Here is a 22,096-nt window from a genome sequence, read left to right as displayed (position 1 = left end):
TCTTACATGAACCCCCTTTCCCTATTAATAATTTGGGACCACTACTAGCTGCCATGATATCACATTTTGGGCATGAATTAAAAGTATTTGAGGGAATTTAAAGGGCACAAAACCTTAGAAATTCCCCACTATAAATAGAAAATGATGCCTACGATTTCGAGGAGAGACTCTCACCTACCCTAAAAGCTTTAAAAAAGCAGTTGCAACACCTTCTTCTCCACCGTTCTCCTCTCACCTACCCTAAAAGCTTTAAAAAAAGTAGTTGCAACACCTTCTTCTCCACCGTTCTCCTCTCTTATTTTCTTGGTATCTTCTATAGTCGGGCTTCACCAGAGTAGCGACTAGGCGCTTCGAGCGAGGCTAGCATGCTGGAGCAGTCATGGTGGTGGTCTGACGTCACGACAACAACTCTGTTTTGGGAGTTTTTTTTTCTCCTCGTTCTTCATTTCTTATATTTTTAAAGGTCTTGTACTTAATGAATATTTTGGGATGATTTTAGCCACACCATAAACTATTCTACTTGGTGTTGGATTTGTTGGGATGATGTTTTTATTTTGTGCTTAATGAATGATTAAGTATGTTTATGTTTTATGTTGTTTTGTCCAATGTTTTAACTTTATAACATAGCATTGTAAGAGCTTTTAAGAGATTGTCTGATGCCATGACATAAAATTCTTTGTCTCTTAAGAGATATTGAGAGATAGCCATTTTTTTTAAGAGTATATACCTAACATCGAGAGAGTTAGGTTAGATCTACGTGAACAAGGAAACTAATATGGGATTGTGAGGTTTTAATCCGCCTCAGAGATAAGGAGAGAGTTTCAAACGACTAAAAGAGATAGTACTTAATTGATAGGTTAGGGTCGCAGTTTACGCTGAGAGGTATTGCCGTGGCTATAGTTTTTTCAGGTTCCTTACTAAAGTTATCCTAGGAACACTTCTAGTAACTCCTGTCGGGTAGCATAAATATAGCGTACTAAGATCATCCTAGACATAGAATAATTTCTCACCGTAGCAAATCCAACCCAAGTGCTCTGTAAGAAGTATGTTTGTTTGAGGTTTTCAGTCTATATTCAGAACTTAAATATTTCTTGCCTTTGCAATTTTTTATTATATACTCTTGCATAAATTTCTTGCCACGACACAAAAATTTCTGCTCACTTCACTTCACAAAAATTTCTTGCCATAGCATATTTTTCCATTTGTTCATACCATCTGCCACATCATATTTTCCCCTTGTTTATATCATTAGACTTAGACACTTAGGATTAGTTAGTGACACCTAATTCCTAGTTATAGCTTGCTTTAAATAATTACTCACAATCCCTGTAGAGACAATACTCATTCACTACTATATTACTTGCATCGATTGTGTATACTTGCACAGATTTGTGTGTTATAACACACACATTTACACGCGATCAATGATCTAGGATATGAACTGCCCAAGTATAATTTTTATGATGATGAATTTTAAATGTTTATGACCTTTAATATGTTGAATAATAAATTATTATATTATTATTTATAAGCCCATTGTATGTTGCATTGAGAGTCGTAGGTACATTTGACATGTCATTAAATTGAGTACTTTCAAGTTAAGTTATGATACATTCGTGTACATTATGTATTGCACCGTTGGTTCTCATGTTATGATTTGCACTTGGAGTGCATTTTATTATCAGTTATGATTGGCACCGTGATGTGCCTAGTGCGCATCTTATGTTCTACTCACGTACCTTATATTCTCTTAAATATACTTCGGGCTATGAAAATGAAATATGAAAGTCATGAACATGTTAAGTTGGCAAGAAATATGTTACATTTATGTTATCTGGTATTATTTATCATGTTCCTTTTACGGGAATATGAAACAAGTTGATTTTCAGGTTACAATGAGTACTGAACTTGAATAAGTTGGTTTGAATGTTTAATGTTTTTATCTAATTCATTTTTTTATGTTTCAAGTATTTATGATATTTTTATATTTTACGTCACCTTAGATTAACACTGTCTCACTAAGTTATACTTAGTGCATGATGATTTTCATGCGTACGTTCTGATGAGATAAGGACGTGCAGTGAAGAGCTTCCTAAGCATCTTTTTGGAAGTCATATCTATCATTAGTATCAGTAAGATATATATGATGTTACTTTTTGACTTTTAATAGCATGTATAATTATGTCATTAGTTTTATTTATCGAATTTACTTTTAAATGGTTTGTAATGGTAAACTAGAATTGTTTTAATTTGACTAGTTTATTTTATCAGTATTATGCATGAGTAGAATATATATATATATATATATATATATATATATATATATATATATATATATATATATATATATATATATTATGTTTTAAATTGTTTGGAAATTTAGCAGAATTTAAGCAGTTCTAAATAATTTACGAAAATACACTAAATTGTCTAATCTCTGCTTGAAAAATGGATTTGTTTTCTACAATCAAATATTAATTTATAATTTTTATGCTATTAAGAAAATTGATTTAAAGTTAAAATATGAATGTTTTAAAACGAAATAAATTTTTTAAACATTTATGCTCAGTAAATTTTGTCAAATTAATGTGACATTTATAGCTTATATTTAGAGACGGATACAGACTATGTGTTTTACACGTTGGGTTTGTCAATGGGCCTTGGCCCTAACTAAAGTCAATTAAGAAGATCATATACTAATATCCTGCATAAGCTCAGTTGCTGATTGGCTAACGTAGGAATAAACGATTCATTTGTTACACGTGGCATTACGTCCACTGCAACGGATATATCTTCAAAATTCAGCAGCATACAGTTACAGCTTTGATTTTAGTCTTAGATTTAGATTCAGATTAAAACAATCTATATATATATATATATATAAGGAAAAGATTTTTAATCATAATCACAGTTTAAGTTTTGGATTGATGATAATGGGGCGTTTTGCGCTGCTTCTCTTCCTAGCATTCTCGTCAGTGCAGCTCCTCTGCTTCGCCGCTGACGGTGATGATGATGTGGTAATTTTTTTTATATAATTATATTCACATCGATTTGCTATTTGAATCTGTAAATCTTTTTTTTTTAAAAGTGTGATTTTTGTTTGTTTGGATTGGCTATAGGTGTTCTATGATTCATTTGAAGAGCCATTCGAAGGGCGATGGACCCTCTCCAGTAAAGATGATTACGAAGGTTATTTCCTTTTTCATTTGTGGATCTGGTCAGCGGAATAAACTGATAATCATCTTATTGTATTTTTGTCATTAATCGTGTCATTATTGTTTTATAATGTTTAAAATTGTTGATTTATTTGGTTATCATATTTTATTGTTTGGCATTTTTTCATTATCTATTAGTACTGTGCAGCTGATTTTAGAACAAGTGAAGATAGTATCCGAATGGTGACATACATATTGATTTTGCAGTTGAATTAGAATCAGTGAATATCCTATGATACTTTAATGATGTATACACCATGCCTTTGGTCCTGCTTTTTGAACATGGTGATGCTGTTGTCGATTTTTTTTTTTTTTTGCCATTTCTTGTTGGAGTTTGAGGTTGTCTGAACCCGTGAAAGATCGTTTGTGTTATCGGCATGTTTTCGGTACGGACATTGTTATATGATATCCGTAGGCCTATTAGATGTTCCGGGGATCGACATATGTATATCGATGTGGTTTTCTGGGTTGCAGGTGTATGGAAGCATTCAAAGAGCGAAGGGCACGACGACTATGGGCTTCTCGTGAGTGAGAAGGCACGGAAGTATGCAATTGTGAAAGAGCTCGATGAGCCTGTTGGTCTCAAGGATGGGACCACCGTGCTTCAATTCGAGACTCGCTTCCAGAATGGACTCGAGTGTGGTGGTGCGTATCTTAAATACCTTAGACCACAGGGGTCCGGATGGAAGCCTGAGGACTTCGACAACGAATCTCCTTACGCTATCATGTTTGGACCGGACAAATGTGGTCTAACAAACAAGGTGCACTTCATCCTGAAGCATAAGAATCCTAAAAGTGGGGAATACGTCGAACATCATCTTGGTAACCCACCGGTCGTCCCATCGGACAAGTTTACTCATGTGTACACTGCCATCTTGAGGCCTAACAACGAGGTTAGAGTTTTGGTTGATGGAAAGGAGAAGGCGAAGGCGAACTTCCTCTCAGCTGAAGATTTTGATCCTCCACTTATCCCTTCTAAGACAATTCCGGACCCAGATGATAAGAAACCCAAGGACTGGGATGACGATGCCAAAATTCCGGATCCAAGTGCTGTGAAGCCAGATGACTGGGATGAGGATGCACCTATGGAAATCGAAGATAAGGGGGCTGTAAAACCGGAAGGATGGTTAGACAATGAGCCTGAGGAGATAGATGATCCCGAGGCATCCAAGCCGGATGATTGGGACGATGAAGAGGACGGTGAATGGGAGGCCCCCAAAATCGATAACCCAAAATGTGCAGCAGCCCCTGGTTGTGGTGAATGGAAGAGACCGATGAAGTCGAATCCAGATTATAAGGGAAGATGGAATCCTCCTCTAATTGACAACCCCAATTACAACGGTATTTGGAAGGCTCGGGATATCCCAAACCCAAAATACTTTGAGGTCGACAAGCCCGACTTTGAGCCTATTGCTGCAATTGGTATTGAGATTTGGACCATGCAGGACGGTATATTGTTCGACAATATTTTGATAGCCAAAAACGAGAAGGTTGCTAAGTCATATCGAGATACGCAATGGCAGCTGAAATTCGAGATCGAGAGGAGAAAACTGAAGGCTGAAGAAGCCGACGGTTCGGACGAGCTTGAAGGTTTCCAGGTAATGCATTTGCATGCTTTCTTCTTATTCAAGATTTTATAACTTAAAGTCACTTATAACCTTTCTTGCAGAAGAAGGTATTCGATGTCATATACAAGGTTGCTGATATTCCTTTCCTAAGCGCATACAAACTTCAAATCCTCGTAAGTTTTTCTGTAACATGCTCTTTCATATGCAAATTAATGTTTCAATCAGCGGATATCATCGAATAAAACGTCGTGTTTTTTTCTTTTAGGATTTCGTTGAGAGGGCGGAGAAACAACCCAACATCACCATAGGTCTCCTGGTCTCCATTGTGGTGCTCATCGTCACGGTTTTCTTCATGCTCATTTCTGGTGGGAAGAAACAAGTGAGTCTTTCGAACACGCCGTGCCTGGTAACTGTGTTTTCGTTTCGGTTCGAATTACTCATTCGATAAACGATGTGTGCAGCCAAGTGTCGAGAAGGAAACAGAGGTCGCCGAGACGTCAAAGGATCAAGGAAGCAGTGGAGAGAAGGAAGGTGGAGAGGAAGAGAACAAAGAAACCGCCGGTGCTCCCCGCCGGAGGAGACGTGAAACTTGAAAAATGTCGGAAAAAAGAAGAAGAGAGTGTTGCCGGTGATCATCAGTTTTTTGCTATTTAGGTTGGTATTTGTTGATTTTTTTTCTGTTTGGCTTCACTTCCTAATGTGCAGAGGTGTGAATGAAAGACGAGTGTAAATGAGACATCTTGTTCTTACGGCCTATGCACGGTTTGAACATTTGAAGTTTATTTATGAAATGACTGCCAAAGCATGGCTTTTTTTGTCAATTGACTTCAAGCAACCCGATGGATGGTTGTTGAAATTTCCCCCAGTAAATTTCGACAATAAATTTAAATCTGACAAATAAAATGGCTTGTGCCTTGTTATGGGTTAGTTATGGGTGTATAGTTTAGGTTTATTTTTTTATTAAACTAAGATGATTATAAAGTAGTATATGTTCTAAATGCTCTCTATCATTTGAAAATGAACGCTCGATCACTCTACTGCAGCTACTGATGCTCGGACCCGTAATCTTTAGGCATAACAACGATTCTTTTAACTACTAAGATAAATTAGTTCATGTAATATATAGTTTAGATTTTTCTTTATGCTATTAACGATAAAAAAAAATAGAAGTTTATTTTATTCAAAATCTTCAATGTATCAGAAAATGAAGAGGACTAATCAAGATAAGCGAAATTTGAAACCCTAATTTAATTTTTATTTATTTTATTAATAATAAAAAAACCGAGGGAGGCAGTGATCCTCATAAAAAGGGGAACTTCGTCCCGGCCAAACGGCTATCTATATTATAAAGGATCTACTTTGTCACGGTTGGCTATCTATATTATAAAGGATCTACTTGATCACGGTTGAACCAAACATGATGTGATTGACAGACATTTTATTGCAGAAAAATTACGTACAATAACTGAACAACCTTCAGTATTGCAAAGATACTGTAAATTAATTATGAGCTGTTGTTGACCTAGAACTAAATCAACATCTTTCACGTAAAATTCACCCAAATGTTTCCTCCTAAAAATAAGATGATCTTTACTAGTCTACCAAAACCCCCCAACCTTTCCTTTTTCTTGTCAAATATATTATTTATCTCATGTTAATTTGACGACTTTGATGCCTTTCTCTTCATGTTATCAAATTTACTAGTTTGATATTAGAATAAATTTAAAAAATGACTAAACCCATTAAACGATCTCGGTGACATTTGTCGCAACCGTCTTTCCGGTTGGGCCCCGGAATTGGGCTTTGACTTAGGAAAGTGGATTGGAGTCGCCACCGACCATTTTAAAACGAATTTAGGTGGGTCGGACACCATCTTACATGATCTGCGAGTTACCAGAAATGTGTCGAGTTCGGGAGTCGGTTACGGTCAAGGAAAGATTAGCACCCTTGGACCGCCCTTTCGGTACCAATTAATTTTTTTTGGTTGTCTTTAATTGCGAAAATTAAAAATTTAAATTGAAATTTAAAAACCCGATTCAAATTGCTTATCTTCGATCGATGGAGATTATTACTGAAAAAGTCAAAAATTTGATTCAAACATACCCAATTTCAACAACATGCATCAAAAATTATTATTCAAATTCTTAATTAAGGCCAAAGAGATATATATTGAATCATCAAATTATTTCCTAAGGCCCCAATTATAAATAAGGATAATGAATGAGAGTATCTAGGTGTTAAAATTAAGACCAATTAAAATCAATTAATAAATAATGTGAGTTTAGTGACACTAATTATCTAACTTAAATCCAATTATCCATTAATAAATAAATTTTAAAAAACACTGGTCGATCATTCTAGATGACTGCACAAGCAAGCCAACACATCTTGATTTCCAAATGCACATGAAGAGAAATAAAATATTAACAGACACACTGGAAGTCTAGTGCTCAAACCTAAGGAAAATTCTGTTAAATGTAAAATAAGACTGATAAAATAACACAGGATAAAGTTAAACATAACTTACTGCTACAATAGATTCTTGGAAAAACAAAGATAAGAGTTAAACATGTGAGTACAAAAGAGAAGATGGAAGTTTGCGGAGATTGAATACAAACAGAAGAACACATTTAAGTGGATTGGAAAGTAAAGATCTAGAAATACCCCAGAGATGAGATGTGATCTAACAAAAAAAATGCCAATGTCAAGAGAGGGAAAGAAACAAGGACGCAAATAGAAACTACAAAAGAACTAAACTGTTAGTAGTCTTACTGAGTCTGAGACCATAGTTTAGTCTGAAAATTCGCCGTTGAACGTTCGTTCACCCAAGATTTGAAGGTTTGCTTGCGTCTTTATGTTTTGGCGTTTTACTTCTCTTGTTCAAGAAGCTCTTTCTCTTCTCTTTTCGCAGGTTCCTTTTCTCAAAGATTCGTGCTTTCTACTGTTTCTTTCCCACCATTTCCTCCTTATTTTTGCCTCAATTTATAACCATGAAACTGGCTATTTTTAGATAGATTTGTAGAGTCCTATTCAAACTGAAACGCTCCTTTATTCAGTTTTAGAGTCCCACTTGGACTCAAATGCCTTGATTTAGTATTTTGACTTGGTTGTTATTCTTGTTACCGAGAAATACGAGGATAGTATTGTTGGGCAAAAAATTAGTGTCTACAACATTAAAAGAAGTATTATTTTCCTAAAAATTCCGAATTCAAACAGAATTCACACGGCTACATCTATATGACATGTGCATTATCAATTATCAATAAAGATTTAACAAATATTACCTCAAATTTGAACAGAAGTTTCAAGTTTCTCCTGCCTATAATAACCATGTCAATTGCTTCCGAATCCACCGGCGACCATATATGACTACTAAGTCAATTACTACACTCACCACACACACGTGCCTATAAAGTTAAAAATACACAAAAATATCCATAAAGTAACTCTTCTTAACGGGGGGAAATTGTCTCTAATGTCTCCCTCGCATGGAAACAGAACAGGAACGCGACAGTCCACCTTATTTAAACATGTTCAAAACAAATGTCAGCCTGGCTACCCAAAAAACAATCGACATTTAGGCAAGTTTGCTTTGAGAATCTCTTCTAGATATTCTTACTACTACCTATAACTAAAAGAACTCAATTGGGGTTCCCCAACTCCAATGTGAATTCTGTTCGGGTTTTACCTGAACTGATCAAATATAAATATTTTATCGCTTAGCAGCCCCGGTCTTCTTAGCAACGGCCGCCGAAAGTGGAGGGAGATCCTCATCATCATCCGACCCCACATCTCCATACTGCCAAATGCCGCGCCTACCGGTTTTTGCCTCCTTCTGGAAGTTCTCTAAATTGTCGATCACTGATTTCCTGTCCTTGGATTCCCATCTCTTCCTTTTCTCCAGCCTAGCCAGTCCCTCCTGAAACAGTGATCAAGCAGTGAATAGATTAGATGCCAGCATGGTACAAAAATATGCCCTAAATGTCCTACTCAAATCGAACCTGCAGCATTGCGGTATTAATGTTGAGCTCCGACTTCTCAGCAACGAGAGTTACAATGAGAACAGTGCCAGTTCCTTGTCCCTTGACTTTTCCACCGGAAACATCCCTTTCTTCTATCATAGAAGTAAACCGCAGCGAGCTTCCCAATGTCTGCTCGCTCAAAAACTGAGCAGCCTCAGTACCAAACTCATCATCGAGGCTTGGAACTTTAAGAAACGCAAGACTGCATAACTGAGCAAGCCCGGGAGATGCTGCTACTGAAGGATCAAGAGGTCGTAATTGACTGTATGGGACCTCCTCTTGATTGCCATAATCAATATAAAACACTTCAAACTTGTCATTTGGAGATAGAACTCCTCCTCGAGGTGCATTGACAATCTTCACAAGAGAAAGGAGGAACACAAAAACATGTCAAATGGCATACAGAGATGCATAACAAGAAAGCATGCAGGCAAGCATAAAATGAAAAAGCCACCCCCACAAAAGTTTAAAATATAAACCATGTTTCCTAATATCTCGTCACACAGAGAGCCTAATGCATTTTGACATTATTTGTCATCAATATTTTTTTGATAGGAAAGGTAGGCCTCTTTAAAAACCCCCTTCATGATTAACGGATCACACGGTGCTCCTTAATCAGCGGAAGGAGGAAAAGAGTGCCTCATTAATTCATTGATAACCACAAGTTACAGATACTTAAAACAACCATACAATCAATCATTCAAATAAGCAACCCAAACCTAATAGAAACCCAACTAAAAACCAAAGATCTACCCAATACCAGCCTTAGCTAAGCTATCAGCCTCAACATTGGCTGACCTTGCAATCCATCTAATACTACTATTCAGTCCACTAACCTTGCCACCAATAGCTGTCACAATGTCTAAGTAAACATAGGGACAACGGTTGATGTTCTTGACCCAATCCACTGCTAATTTACTGTCTGATTCAACAATTAACCTTTCCTTAAACCGCTGCTGAAGCGAGTCAAAGAAAGATAACCCTTTCACAATTGCCTTTAGTTCTAACAAAACTGGAGGACCTGGACCAGCAGCCTCTTGAAAAGAGCCCACCACCGAACCATCATGATCTCTAAGAATGCCCCCAACACCACTCTTCCTCCAATCTGCAGTCACAGCCGCATCCACATTCAGCTTAATAAATCCTTCTGGAGGTTTAGACCAGGACACCGTTTTGATAATAGGAGAGCTTAATAAGGAGCAGCAATCCCCAAGTGAAGGGTCACAAATAAGAGAGTCCTTAGGGATAGATACAGCCTTGTAGTAAGCTAAGAACCAAGCAGCCAATCTACATCTTGCCAAAAAGAATAAATCAATCTGATCTACCTTCCCCCCCTCGAACACAATTGCATTCCTACCCTTCCACATTGTCCATAAAACCACCCCCGGAATGAAGGACCAAATTTTCGACTTAGGTACCAATTCATCCCAAGCGACCATAAAGCTGTGAGCATTGTCTTGAAAAACTGAAGAAACTCCCCAGAAAATCAAAAATTTATTCCATAAGGACCACACCACCGAGCAAGAGAAGAATAAATGTGCTGAGGTTTCATCCGCCTCTCCGCAAAAAGGGCAAGCAACATCCACAATAGTTGAAACTCCTCTCCTCTGTAGCTCAACTTTAACTGGCAATCTTTGGTGCACGACCTGCCACAAGAGACACTCTAGGAGGCACCGTTCCCTCCAAACAAACTTATTCCAAAAGGGGTCTGTTATACCAACAGGCCTGCATGACTTAACACTCGAACTAACAGTATAGACACCTTCCCATTGCCAAACCAGACCAACCCATCCGATAACTCCTGAGAAAAGAGGGATATTGTGGATTAGGGTCATTAAATCAGAGTACTGAACCAATTCCCATTCACTCAAATTCCTTCTCAAATTAACATGCCAAGACCAAACAGAAGATCGAAATTCCCCAAACTCATAAAGCTTCCCATACTTATTTATAGACAGCACATACAACCTCGGAAAAATCACTTTAAGTGGGGAGTCATGTGCCAACTATCCCACCAAAATCTAATGCTCCCTCCATCACCCACTCTGACTTTAAAGTTGCTACGAAACTTTGCTCCAAACTGATCATTTTTGAAATGGTTGAGGACCACCGATTTCCAAATCCAAGAAACATGTGTAGGAAGTTTCTCGTTAAACAGCAGTAAACTGGGATCCAAATTATTTTACAACAAATAACCTTCTTCCACACTGAGTCTTTATCGTTAGCAAACCTCCAAGACCATCTCCCTAAGAGAGCTCTATTCATAAGACTTATATTCATAGCACCAAGACCTCCAACACTTTTATCGGAGCAAACTTTTGTCCAATTGACCCAATGGATTTTCCTAGCCTCCACTCCTCCTCCCCATAAGAATCTTGCCATGATGGAATTCAGCTTAACACTCACCGAAGAAGGCATCTTGAAAAGGGACATGAAATAGATAGGAAGGGAACCCAAAACTGCCTTCAGTAAAACCAACCTCCCTGCCATTGATAGAGTCTTCGCCTTCCATCCGGCTAGCTTTGAATGAAACTTTTGAACTACCGGATCCCACAACATCATAGAGTTTCTCTTCGCACCAAGAGGCAGCCCCAAATATTCTGCAGGAAAATGTCCTACAGGACATCCAATAGCATTAGCCCACTGAAGAAGCTCTTCCTCATTAATATTAATCCCAAATAATCTGCTCTTAGACAGATTCAGTTCCAGACCAGTCATAAATTCGAACACCCGAAGGATCCTCTTAACATTAACAATCTGGGTCTTCGAAGCACTACAGAAAATGATTAGGTCATCAGCAAATTGCAGATGAGATAAGTTGACTGAGGCCTCGTCTTTACCAACCACCAGACCACTGAAAAGGCCCGAAGATACTGCTTTACGAAGCAACAGGTTAAGCATTCTCCGACAAGGTTAAACAGCAGAGGGGACAGGGAACAACCCTGCCGGAGGCCTCTAGCCATAGGAAATTCATCAGTAGGAACCCCATTAACTAAAACTGACACCGAAGCAGTTGACACACACATCCGGATCCAACTACACCATTTAGAACCGAACCCCATCTTCGCCATAACTTTAAATAAGATGTCCCAATCTACCGAATCATAAGCCTTTTTAAAGTCTACCTTAAATCACAACCCTTCAACCCTCTCTTCCTCCATAAATCAATTCCTTCATTAGCAATAAAAGAGCAATCCAAAATTTGTCTCCCATGAATGAAAGCAAATTGAGAATCACTGATTATATCATTGATGCAACATCTCAATCTTCTCGCAAGGCACTTAGATAGGATCTTATACATCCCACCTACAAGTGAGATAGGTCTGAAATCATCTAAGCTCCCAACGTTAGAACCTTTCGGGATGAGAGTTAAGAAGGAATGGTTAATACCATGCTCCCATTCCTTACCCAAATAGAAGTTGTGGAAGAATTTCAATATATCGCCTTTCAAGCTAAGCCAGAAGGTCTTAAAAAAACCCATGTTCAACCCATCTGGCCCAGGGGCTTTACTATCAAGAATTAATGGTCCCCAAATCTCATCTTCCGTAAACTCCTTCTCTAATAGGTTCTGTTGCAGAGAAATTTTTGCGAAATCTAAGTTAATACCCTCCACTTCCATTGTTGAGCAACAATTAAAAGCTTTAAAGAAATGCTCCCTGACCCTAGACTTGATAAGGCCTGGATCTTTGGTGATGACACCATCAACATTTAAAGCATACAAAGAGTTCAGCCTCCTCCTAATGGAAGCGCACGTGTGAAAAAACTTTGAATTACGGTCACCACCTTTGACCCACTTCTCTCTAGACTTTTGAACCCAAATTTGCTCTTCGATTCTAAGAAGTCTCCAAAGTTCATTTCTCAACAGTCTCAATTCTGTCGAAATGACAACATCATTGGAAGGAGGATGATGTTGCATCCCCTTTTCAATCTGATGAATTTTGTCCTCTAACATAGAGATGTCCATTCGAGGAAATTGATTTCTATCTCCAGACCAGCACTTAATGGCAGACTTTGTATTCCTAAGCATACTCAAAATTCCAACTCCTGAATTTTCTTCTTTGAACCGCTTAACAGACTCAACAACCATCTCCTCAAAACCATCCTCAGACAATAGATAATTGAACAGCCTAAAGGGTCTCTTACCCCAATTATCTGCCCCACTCTCCAGGAAAATTGCATTATGATCGGAGATAGATTTAGGCAAAAGAAACTGGTTGATACCGGCAAATTCTGCTGAGAAATTACAGTTCACCAGAAACCTATCTAGTCTTACAACCGTCGGCAAATCCCGATAACTGCTCCACGTGAAATTCCCCCCAACCAGAGGCAGATCAATAAGTCCCGTTTGCTGAATAAAATGATTAAAAGTTTCCAGTGAATTCCTGTTATGACCTCTGCCTAACTTCTCCTCTTCATTCAAATAGGCATTGAAATCCCCTCCCACACACAAAGGAATACTAAACCCGTTTAAAAACAATCCCAGTTCATCAAAAAAAGCAGCCTTCTCTTCTTCCACAGACGGGCCATAAACGTTTGAAGCCACACCTAAGGTGATTAGACTTGATCCTTCCAAAAACAATAAACCTCCTATGAATAAACTGATCGTCAATCTCAAAAAAATTGTCATCCCAACAGCTTAACAAACCTCCAGATGAACCTATTGCTGGAGACTCAACGGACCCCTGCAACCCATTCAAACCACTCCTCCTTAAAAACGACATTGGTAATTTTTCGAGTTTTGTTTCTTGAAGAAAAAGAAACGACGGTTTTTTCTCAGAAACAAGATTTTGCACCACTCTATGTTTCTCTTTTTTACCCAAACCCCTAACGTTCCAAGACAATATACTTAGCTTAGTCATGATACTCAAACAACAGAACCCAGAACTCCCACATACAAATCTCCAGGTCAAATAGCCCCACACAACCCTTTCTCCAATTCAACAATCTTTTGTATAAAAGCTTCCTTCCCCTCCTTGAAAGATATCCCCAGCATCTTACTAATTTCCCATGTAGCAATTGCTTCCTCAACCAACAAAGGAAAAGTATCCCCAGCATCTTACTAATTTCCCATGTAGCAATTGCTTCCTCAAACCAACAAAGGAAAAGCTGATGAGGAAACAGTATCAACACTAGCATGATCAACAGCTTCCCTAAATAGAGACCTTTTAATTCTCCTGTATGGTCTGCTCACCAAGAACTGTCCCATTCCTTTATCGAAAACCAGCAGCCTCGGGAACATCAGAAAGACAACCTCTAGAAATTAAAGCTCTTCCTGTCTCACCATTGAACACCCCTCGTGACTTTTCCTTACAATCCTGCATCTTATTACAATTTCTCAACCTGATTCCAAATCTTTCTAGACTTCGACCTACTATAAGTTTTATTATGACTTCTGATGATTTCCTTCCAACCGGAGCAGTCTTCATGGATAACGAACTTGCAGAGCAGGTTTGTGAACCATCCCTTAAACTTATCAACTTTAAACCAACCGGAGCCCCTCCTCCAACTTCAACCCCTACTGAGTCCTTAATTGTATCTGATGAAAAAGGACTACGGCCCATAGAGTTTAGGCAGTTTTCTTGCTCCAGACCAGTCAACTGAATCCCTCCAAGGCCTGAATTAGGCCAATTGTATCTGATGAAAAAGGACTACGGCCCATAGAGTTTAGGCAGTTTTCTTGCTCCAGACCAGTCAACTGAATCCCTCCAAGGCCTGAATTAGGCCCACTTTCCTGGTCAACATTATCAAGCTTAAAAAGATCCCCCCCATACTTTTCCCGCTTTTCTTACTTTCAAAAAGATCTTCCGACTTTTCATGTGGAGAGAAGTCAACTCTCTCGGAATCTGTGACATTACAACGTTGTGAGTCTGCAACCCACTCTAGCACCCTATTATGGCTTTCTGACATTTCCTGACATCCCACGTGACCTCCATGCTGTGCCTGCCCATCCTCTGTGTTCCAACCGGAGGAGTTCTCCACCGAAGGATTCTCTGGAACAACCTCTTCAGCCAGATCTGAAAAATCAGGAAAGAAATCATCCCCCCCATCCACCTTAATTTTTATTAGAAATTTCCTTCCATTCGTAGTAACTGAAGTATGATCAGGGATGTCAAAAGGGCTGACTACCCTAAGAAGCATCTGTGCAACTCTGCAGTCCGCTCTCTGAGCAGTTTCATCTTTAATCTTCACTAACTTTCCCCACCTGGATACCACCCTAGTGAAGAACGGAACCGACCAGCAATTTAAAGGAACTCCTATCATGGAGATGTACAAAAAGCTCGGGGAATGCTTTCCTCATCCAATACCGGCTCCAACCTTTCAAACCAGAAGGACAAAGCTTCCCATTTTCCTTCCATGCTAACTTCTTCTCTTCCACCGATTGGAACACAACCAGGCACGCATTCTTAGCAAAGCCCCACCTAACAACCTTTACGTTGATGCCCTCGTTCCTTAACGCTTTCTGCACAACATGAAGTTCAAAAATATCGAAGATACCAAAGAGACGATCTAAGCCAGACCCTATCCTCCACTGGGATGGAAACATCCTTAGTATTATCATCTCCTCGGATTAACATGAATACCCTCTGCTCACCCTCTGGCTTTATACACCCCCACCACCGCCTCCTTGTAGGACCTCCCATCATGAAACTTATCCAGCATCTCCATCCTCCTCACCCTGTCATCTTGAGGAGGCAATCTTCTACCCATTCCCCCACTGATACCAGCACGATTAACTCCATCAGCCCTCCCATCTCTCTGTCTCTTCGACCCAGATATTTTCTCATATTTGGCTACAGCCACTAAAATCCTCCTCCCATCAATCAGGGCGTTGTTCATCTTATCCACTGCATTACACAGATCCTCCTTACTTGCAAAATGGACGAAAGCAAACGTGCTTACCTTATACTTCGGTCTATTATTGATAAACGGAATGAACACCTATAACCTTACCAAAATGACTAAAACGAGCCCAAAATCACTGCGACTCACTCTCCTGCTAAGATTATCAACGAACGCTGACCAAATAATTCCACCATGAACCTCTCTACGGTTACCAAGACCCAAACTTTTGACGGACTCTCTCTCTCTCTCACTAAGTTTCATTCTCACTAAACTTTAGAAGAGATGTTAAGGGTACAACCAACTTGTGAAGTTGTTGAGATATCTGTCATCAATATTGAATATGTTTAACAGAGATCGACGGCATTTAAATCTTATTAGGGGGTTACAACCGCAGATTTTAAGTATTGAGTTGCATTTCAGCAGCAAAACCATGTAAGCAAAGTCACGAGGGAGATTAGGTGCTTTGAAAAAATTAAAAATAAAATAAAACCCTAAAGGATTGAAAATCAAGTAAATGGAACTAACCATTGCACGATTCCAGGAATTATCCATGCTAAACTGGGCAAGGACAATGTCACCCTTCTTAGGATTAAAAGCACCAATCACAGGAGCTTCCTCGATATTTAAAGATGCAAGCTGTTTTTGAATAGCTGATACTCTCTGATCTCCCACTGTCTGGACATAAAATTTTCCACCACCCAATACTTCCGTAACAACCACCTGAAAATAACAAGAAAAAGTAATTCAACAATTCATGATAGTTAGAAAGCACTGTTTAGTTGAGTTCCTAGAGCACCTGTAGCAGTTCTTTTTGTTTGCTTTCGACAGCGGCTTGTCCGTTGGAGACTTCCTCTCCTTCAACATAGTTCTCCCAAATCTATAAATAGAAGCACAAAGATAAATAAATCCAAACAGTTTAATTAGCACTACCAAAAGAACAATGGGGAAAAAATAAATGAAGTGCTTCTTACTTTAAGCTTCTGCCTCTTGGCAGATTGCTCAGCCTGTTCAAGAAGATGAGCATCAGGAATCCTATCATTTCCAAATGAAGTTTGTAGCTTAGCCAAGCCAGCCTCAAGGAGCGTCACAGCCATATTGGTTTTTGACTCCCACAGAGATCCCAAAAATGTTCCGGTTCTATCAACAGTTTCAATTTCAACCTATGTAGAAAAGCATACATTAAACAAAACAAAAACGAAAATGGCAGACAAGTAGTTCATAGAGAAAGAACGGTACCACAACATCTCTCTGCATGATCTTCCGTCTCATCAATGCTATGGCTTCATCCGAGTAGGGCTCCTCACGACCAGGACACCTGACACCAGAAAATGAAAAGGCAACACTACAAGTTTCCTTCGGGATTAGCAACTTAAAACGATGACCACTTAGGACAAATTCCACAACAGCTGGAATCCTGCCCCGATTCAAGAATGGCAGGAAATCTCTGGCTTTCTTGGATGATGCCTGGCATTAGACAAGGAGCATATATGGAAGTTGGAATTCAGACAATATATAGAAATAATCAATCAAGAGGATAATTAACATAAAAGGAGAAATTTCTAACCATTGTAAGGTCTTGTATATGCATGACTGGAGGATCCTTCGCAGAATGAATGCCTTTCTTTCCAGAAATAGCACGTGATTCAGCAGCCAGAAGGGCATCATAATAATTTGATCTTTCCTCAAAATCTCTGTCTTATCACAGTGCCAAAGCCACGTCCAACCCCCAATTCCGCCACATTCAAGCCAAGCTGCTGGTTGCCTGCTGTGAATGGAATTGCTACAGAAACCTCATCACCATCACCCTTGATAGAAGACATAAGGAAGACTGAGCCAAAATCCATTACCCTTGAATCTCCAGGTGCAGCAACAGCAGCAGCTCCATCTGCCACGGAGACCTTCCTGGAATATTCCATTTGTACGGTCACCTGACAAAAGCAAGTTGACAAATTATAAATATATGTTCAACACTACCACAATAAGAATTGAAAAAGTATTCAAACCTGTTTTCCAATAAGCCGTGTTCTTAAAAACTCTTTTGCTTCACGGGCATAAGCAGCAGGCTTTTCATCTCTACGAGGATTGCCCATTTTTGGACATCTAATGCTTGAAAGATTTACTCGGCGCTCTGCAAGAGGACTTCCGTAAGGGATAGAATCATCAGCCACAACAATGCAGTCCCCACTAACAACCTCCACAACCTGAGAAAAATTATACACCATAAATAATTACAGAAGCAAGAACTTGCTAATAAAAAATAACTTAAGAAATTAATTCTACTACCTTTCCTGTGAAATTTTGATCATGAATTGCCTTGGAGTTTGTAGCTGGTGGTATATAGTTTGTCCACATCCTCAGCCGAGCCTTCTTGGCTTGAAGTTCTGCAGACTTCAACTGTCTCTTGTTATCATCCTCCATCATATTGGCACTCCATTCAACATATTTTGCTAGACCCTTTATTTGAGAAGAAATGGTTAGGATGATAGATGAGGGGATGTGGAGAGGGAGAGAGAACTCAAAATATATCAACACAAATTCAAGAAAAAGATGCATGCATAGTTTGTTTCATAAAAATATATGGATGAAAAAGAACTCTGCTAAACCAAGAAACAGTTTTAGTCATAAACCCATGGAATTACATAATGTAGCATCTTCAAAAATGTGACAAATACAAAAAAATGGGAAAAAATCAAGGTATAGGCATGAATGGAACAGTTATATAGTGTGCATAGTTGTTAGGAGAGAGAATGTAAGCTAGAGAGCTGAACCATAACATTCAAAGGAAAAAAACAAGTTGTTTTAGAGAACAGAAATCAAAGATTAAAGATATTTCAAGTTAATATTGTTTTATAAAATCTTTTAAAGAAGCATCATTTAAAAAAAAGAGTTAATCTTTAAAAGATATTTCAAGTGTACAAAATTATCTAGGAAGGAAACATGATCATAGTATTATTATTATTATCAAGAAACTGATGTTTTGAGGGTATAAAAAAATTCAGGAATAGTTCAATGTTGACATCATTCATTAGAATATATTTTAAGGTTGAAGCAAAACAAAACCCAAGAACATACATTTTCCAAAAGCTCCATAGCGAGGTCTTTGGCTGTATCACCTTCAGGATAATAAACTGACCCGATCAAGTTGCTGAATTTGTCAACACCTTCAAGGACAATACGTACCTACAAAAACAACCTTTAACTTAGTCTACTATTCAAAATGAATGAACACAAGTCATCTTAAAGTATTCGTTCTCTCACTTCTCTATTCAGACAGCGAACTTCTGTAAAATATTTTGCTTCAGGTCCAAAGGGATCAGGGGAAACTTCAGCAGAAGCTGTCGACGAGGCAGCAAGCCTCTGTGCAGATGTTAAGACAGCCGGTGCAGCTGAAACATCTCCATTTTGCTCATCTGAAGTAAAATCTGTTTCAACAACAGTTTCGGCAGCAGCCCTTCTACCCATTGATGGGGACTAAATAAACAGGGTAAAGATTTAAAAAGACAAAACTCATATGACAACCAAAAAAAAGAAAAAGGTCATGAATTAGATCTTGTACCTGGATGCCAGCAACAAAGACTTGCACAAACTGAAAATCTGGAAGTAAATAGACTCGAACAGTACTGCCATCACGAACCTGCTCAACAATACCTTGCATTGGCCTGCCCTTATTTGCAGCTAGAAGACCCATTGCATCCAAGTTACTTGGGTCACCAATGGCAGATGGAGGTAAATTACGTATAGAAGCCTCGGCAGCACCAGGCACCTACATTCACAATTAAAGGGCCATGATCATTTAAAAACTACCCTTTGCTAGATCAGTGAGTCAAATATATAATGCCTTTCAAAAAGGAGAAAAAGATTGCCTTGTTCCATCGGCCCAAACCTTCTTGTTTGGCTTGTTCTTCAAGACGTAGCAATTCAGCTAGAAAAGGACTCGCTTCCCCTTTCTGCTGTCCTTGTTCCCTAACCTGTACAAGCAAGGTCCAGTCAGACTGTGTACAAAAGAAATGGGTGGTTTTGAGTGTTTGGGGGGGATAACCTTTTCCAAGTATTTTTACAAAACGAAAAGCAAATTACCTTTGCCCAGCCTCCAGAGACAACAAGCATTGCAATATTTTTGTCACCACCGAGGTAAACAGTCCCAAATTCTCGGCCTATGCTCGGTACTGTGTATTCAACTCTAAAAGTGACTTCCTGAGAACAGAATAAATTAATTAGATCCACAAAACCTTATAAACAATCAAAGTACATCTATAACAAGTAAAACAATGGCCAAATTAATTAAAAAGAAACAGACTTTTCCAATGCAGAGTTTCCTTAAATACTCTCTGCTGTCCCAGGCAAATGGCTCGTCAACACCTCCTCTACGGGCCTATTAATGAGACAAAAAGGAAAAGCAAATAGAAATTCAGCTCCAAGTTTTCCTCAAAAGACATGCACCGGAAATTTTTAACTTAGATCTTGGCAATCATACAATCAAAACACATAACCCAGTAAAAACTCTCATCCAACAAAATCATTATCCAAACAAAAAATAAATTAATAGGTAAGAAAAAGTCAAACATGCAAATCATAAAATTTAATAGAAACCTAGCCAGAAGCATTGAAGCAACCTTGCACTCGATTGAGCTTTACCAGTCTAGGAGCAATGAGAGATGCCAAGGTAATGGTTTTCTCAGGCGGAGGTCCAGGCCTGTTAGTGGTCAAAGCCGTTACCACCAAGCTATCACCCGATGGAATCGCTTTCACTCAACCTTTGTACCATCCAGTTCCACCAGCTGCTGGTGCCGCCATCGTCAAAAGCTAAGATCTACACAAAAATCAGCAAAACTCCATTCACTACATCGGTAATTCTATAAAGTATAAACAAACAAAGATACTTACAAATTCAAAATAACACAATTAAAGAAAATAATCCAGATCTGTAACATCGGATTAAGAACATCATCAAAACGATCGAAAATTCATCGTTTAATCTTACAACACGATACATGCAACACGAAAACGTCAAAATTATAGAAACGTTATCGATTCAAAAACTTGATCTGTTAATTTCTCAAACAAGAGCAACTAAAAAACAAAAATAAAATCAGTGCATGCAGAATCAGATTACTTCAATGCAAACGGAAGAGATCTAGCAAAAAAATATATGGAAAATCATCGGCACTGATAATTTTACCTGGATCACCTGAGGAAAACTGAAGCCTTATTGATCTATCACAATAATGGATAGAAAGATCTTAATTAAGCTCCGTTTCTTATTTTCTCAGTGTTATTCAGAGAAAATAAATAAATGAATCTTAAAAAATAAAAGCACAAGAGAAGATACAAGATAGAGACGGCTATCGGGGAGAGATATAGGAGATCGTGTTAATAGGAGGGGCCAATATGTAAACAATGCGGTAGGCGACGTGGGCGATGAGTATATATATACCCTCCTTTTCAGGAAAAATTACATGACTGACACCAAATTACCTAAATTGACCAAAGTGACAGGTGAATTTCCTTTTTGTTTAGCTTTCCTGTAAATCATAAATTTTATAATTTTTAGAAGTTTTATGTTTTCATCACACCCAAATTTTACTTTTAACTTCATTAAAATTTTATTTTTTCAAACCAAACTCCAATTTACAGTTAAATCAGATTTAAATTTATTTTTTTCTCAAAATTTTTTAAACTTTTAAATGAATCGTATTTAAATAATTCTTAATTGAAATTAATATATCTATATCTATTTATTTTATGATTAAATTTAGTATAATCTATTAATTTTTTTATCAATTCAATTAAAAAGTATAATAAATTATTATATTTTTTTGTTATTTTGTATTAATATACATTTTTAATAATTAATTTAATAACGTTCATTAATTGTGTTTTGAACTCATGACTAAAAACTCTCTTATATATTATATGTCTTATATCGCATCATTTATAATACTCTAAAACATTTTTTTAAAATAAAATTATTTACATAAATATATTTTAAAGTATTTATATTATTATTTAATACTTTGATTAAGTTTAATACTATCAATTAATATTGTAAATACAAATATTAAAATCTATTATTTATAATTCAAATTTACCACTAAAACCTTTTATGCCCAAATCTTTTACCACAAAATCTGTAACATTTGATATTTTTAAATTAAATAGAATTATATATAATGACATTTCTTTTTAATAATATATCTATATTAAAATTTAATTCAAACCAAACTCAAATGCTATATTAAAAATAGCAAATACCAAATTCTAGTCGTATTGATTCTTTAAAAAATATTTGATAATTTATTTTTTTACTAACTATTTACAATTCAGCAAAATAAAAAGTTGAAATAATAAAATATAATATAAACCCATGAGAAATCCACTGACATACGATAAATATTATAGCTTAGCTTAACTGACTACACTAGGCAAGTAAAAGACAAAGTATCCCAGA

General features: G+C 37.7%; 1 protein-coding gene and 1 pseudogene across 2 annotated transcripts; one reads left to right on the top strand and one right to left on the bottom strand.

Moving 5' to 3' along the window:
* The first annotated feature begins 2,802 nt into the window (after positions 1-2,802).
* LOC120200251 (calnexin homolog) lies at positions 2,803-5,386 on the top strand. Of its 2 annotated transcripts, none has more exons than XM_039201144.1 (6): positions 2,803-3,017; positions 3,120-3,189; positions 3,690-4,813; positions 4,885-4,956; positions 5,049-5,162; positions 5,245-5,386. In XM_039201144.1, exons 1-6 carry the CDS (start codon positions 2,928-2,930, stop codon positions 5,374-5,376), a joined length of 1,602 nt encoding a protein of 533 aa, XP_039057075.1. In that variant the 5' UTR covers positions 2,803-2,927; the 3' UTR covers positions 5,377-5,386. The 2 variants fall into 2 exon arrangements, with proteins under 2 accessions (XP_039057075.1, XP_039057076.1); XM_039201145.1 differs by having other exon boundaries at positions 2,804-3,014.
* Positions 5,387-8,191: 2,805 nt separating this feature from the next.
* On the bottom strand, positions 8,192-20,442 carry LOC120200250 (annotated as a pseudogene).
* Positions 20,443-22,096: the final 1,654 nt, after the last annotated feature.

Source organism: Hibiscus syriacus, unplaced genomic scaffold, assembly GCF_006381635.1.
Source record: "Hibiscus syriacus cultivar Baekdansim isolate YM2019G1 unplaced genomic scaffold, ASM638163v2 tig00005929_pilon, whole genome shotgun sequence".
In the NCBI taxonomy this organism is placed as follows: Eukaryota; Viridiplantae; Streptophyta; class Magnoliopsida; order Malvales; family Malvaceae; genus Hibiscus; species Hibiscus syriacus.
This window is presented reverse-complemented; position numbering and strand designations above follow the sequence as displayed.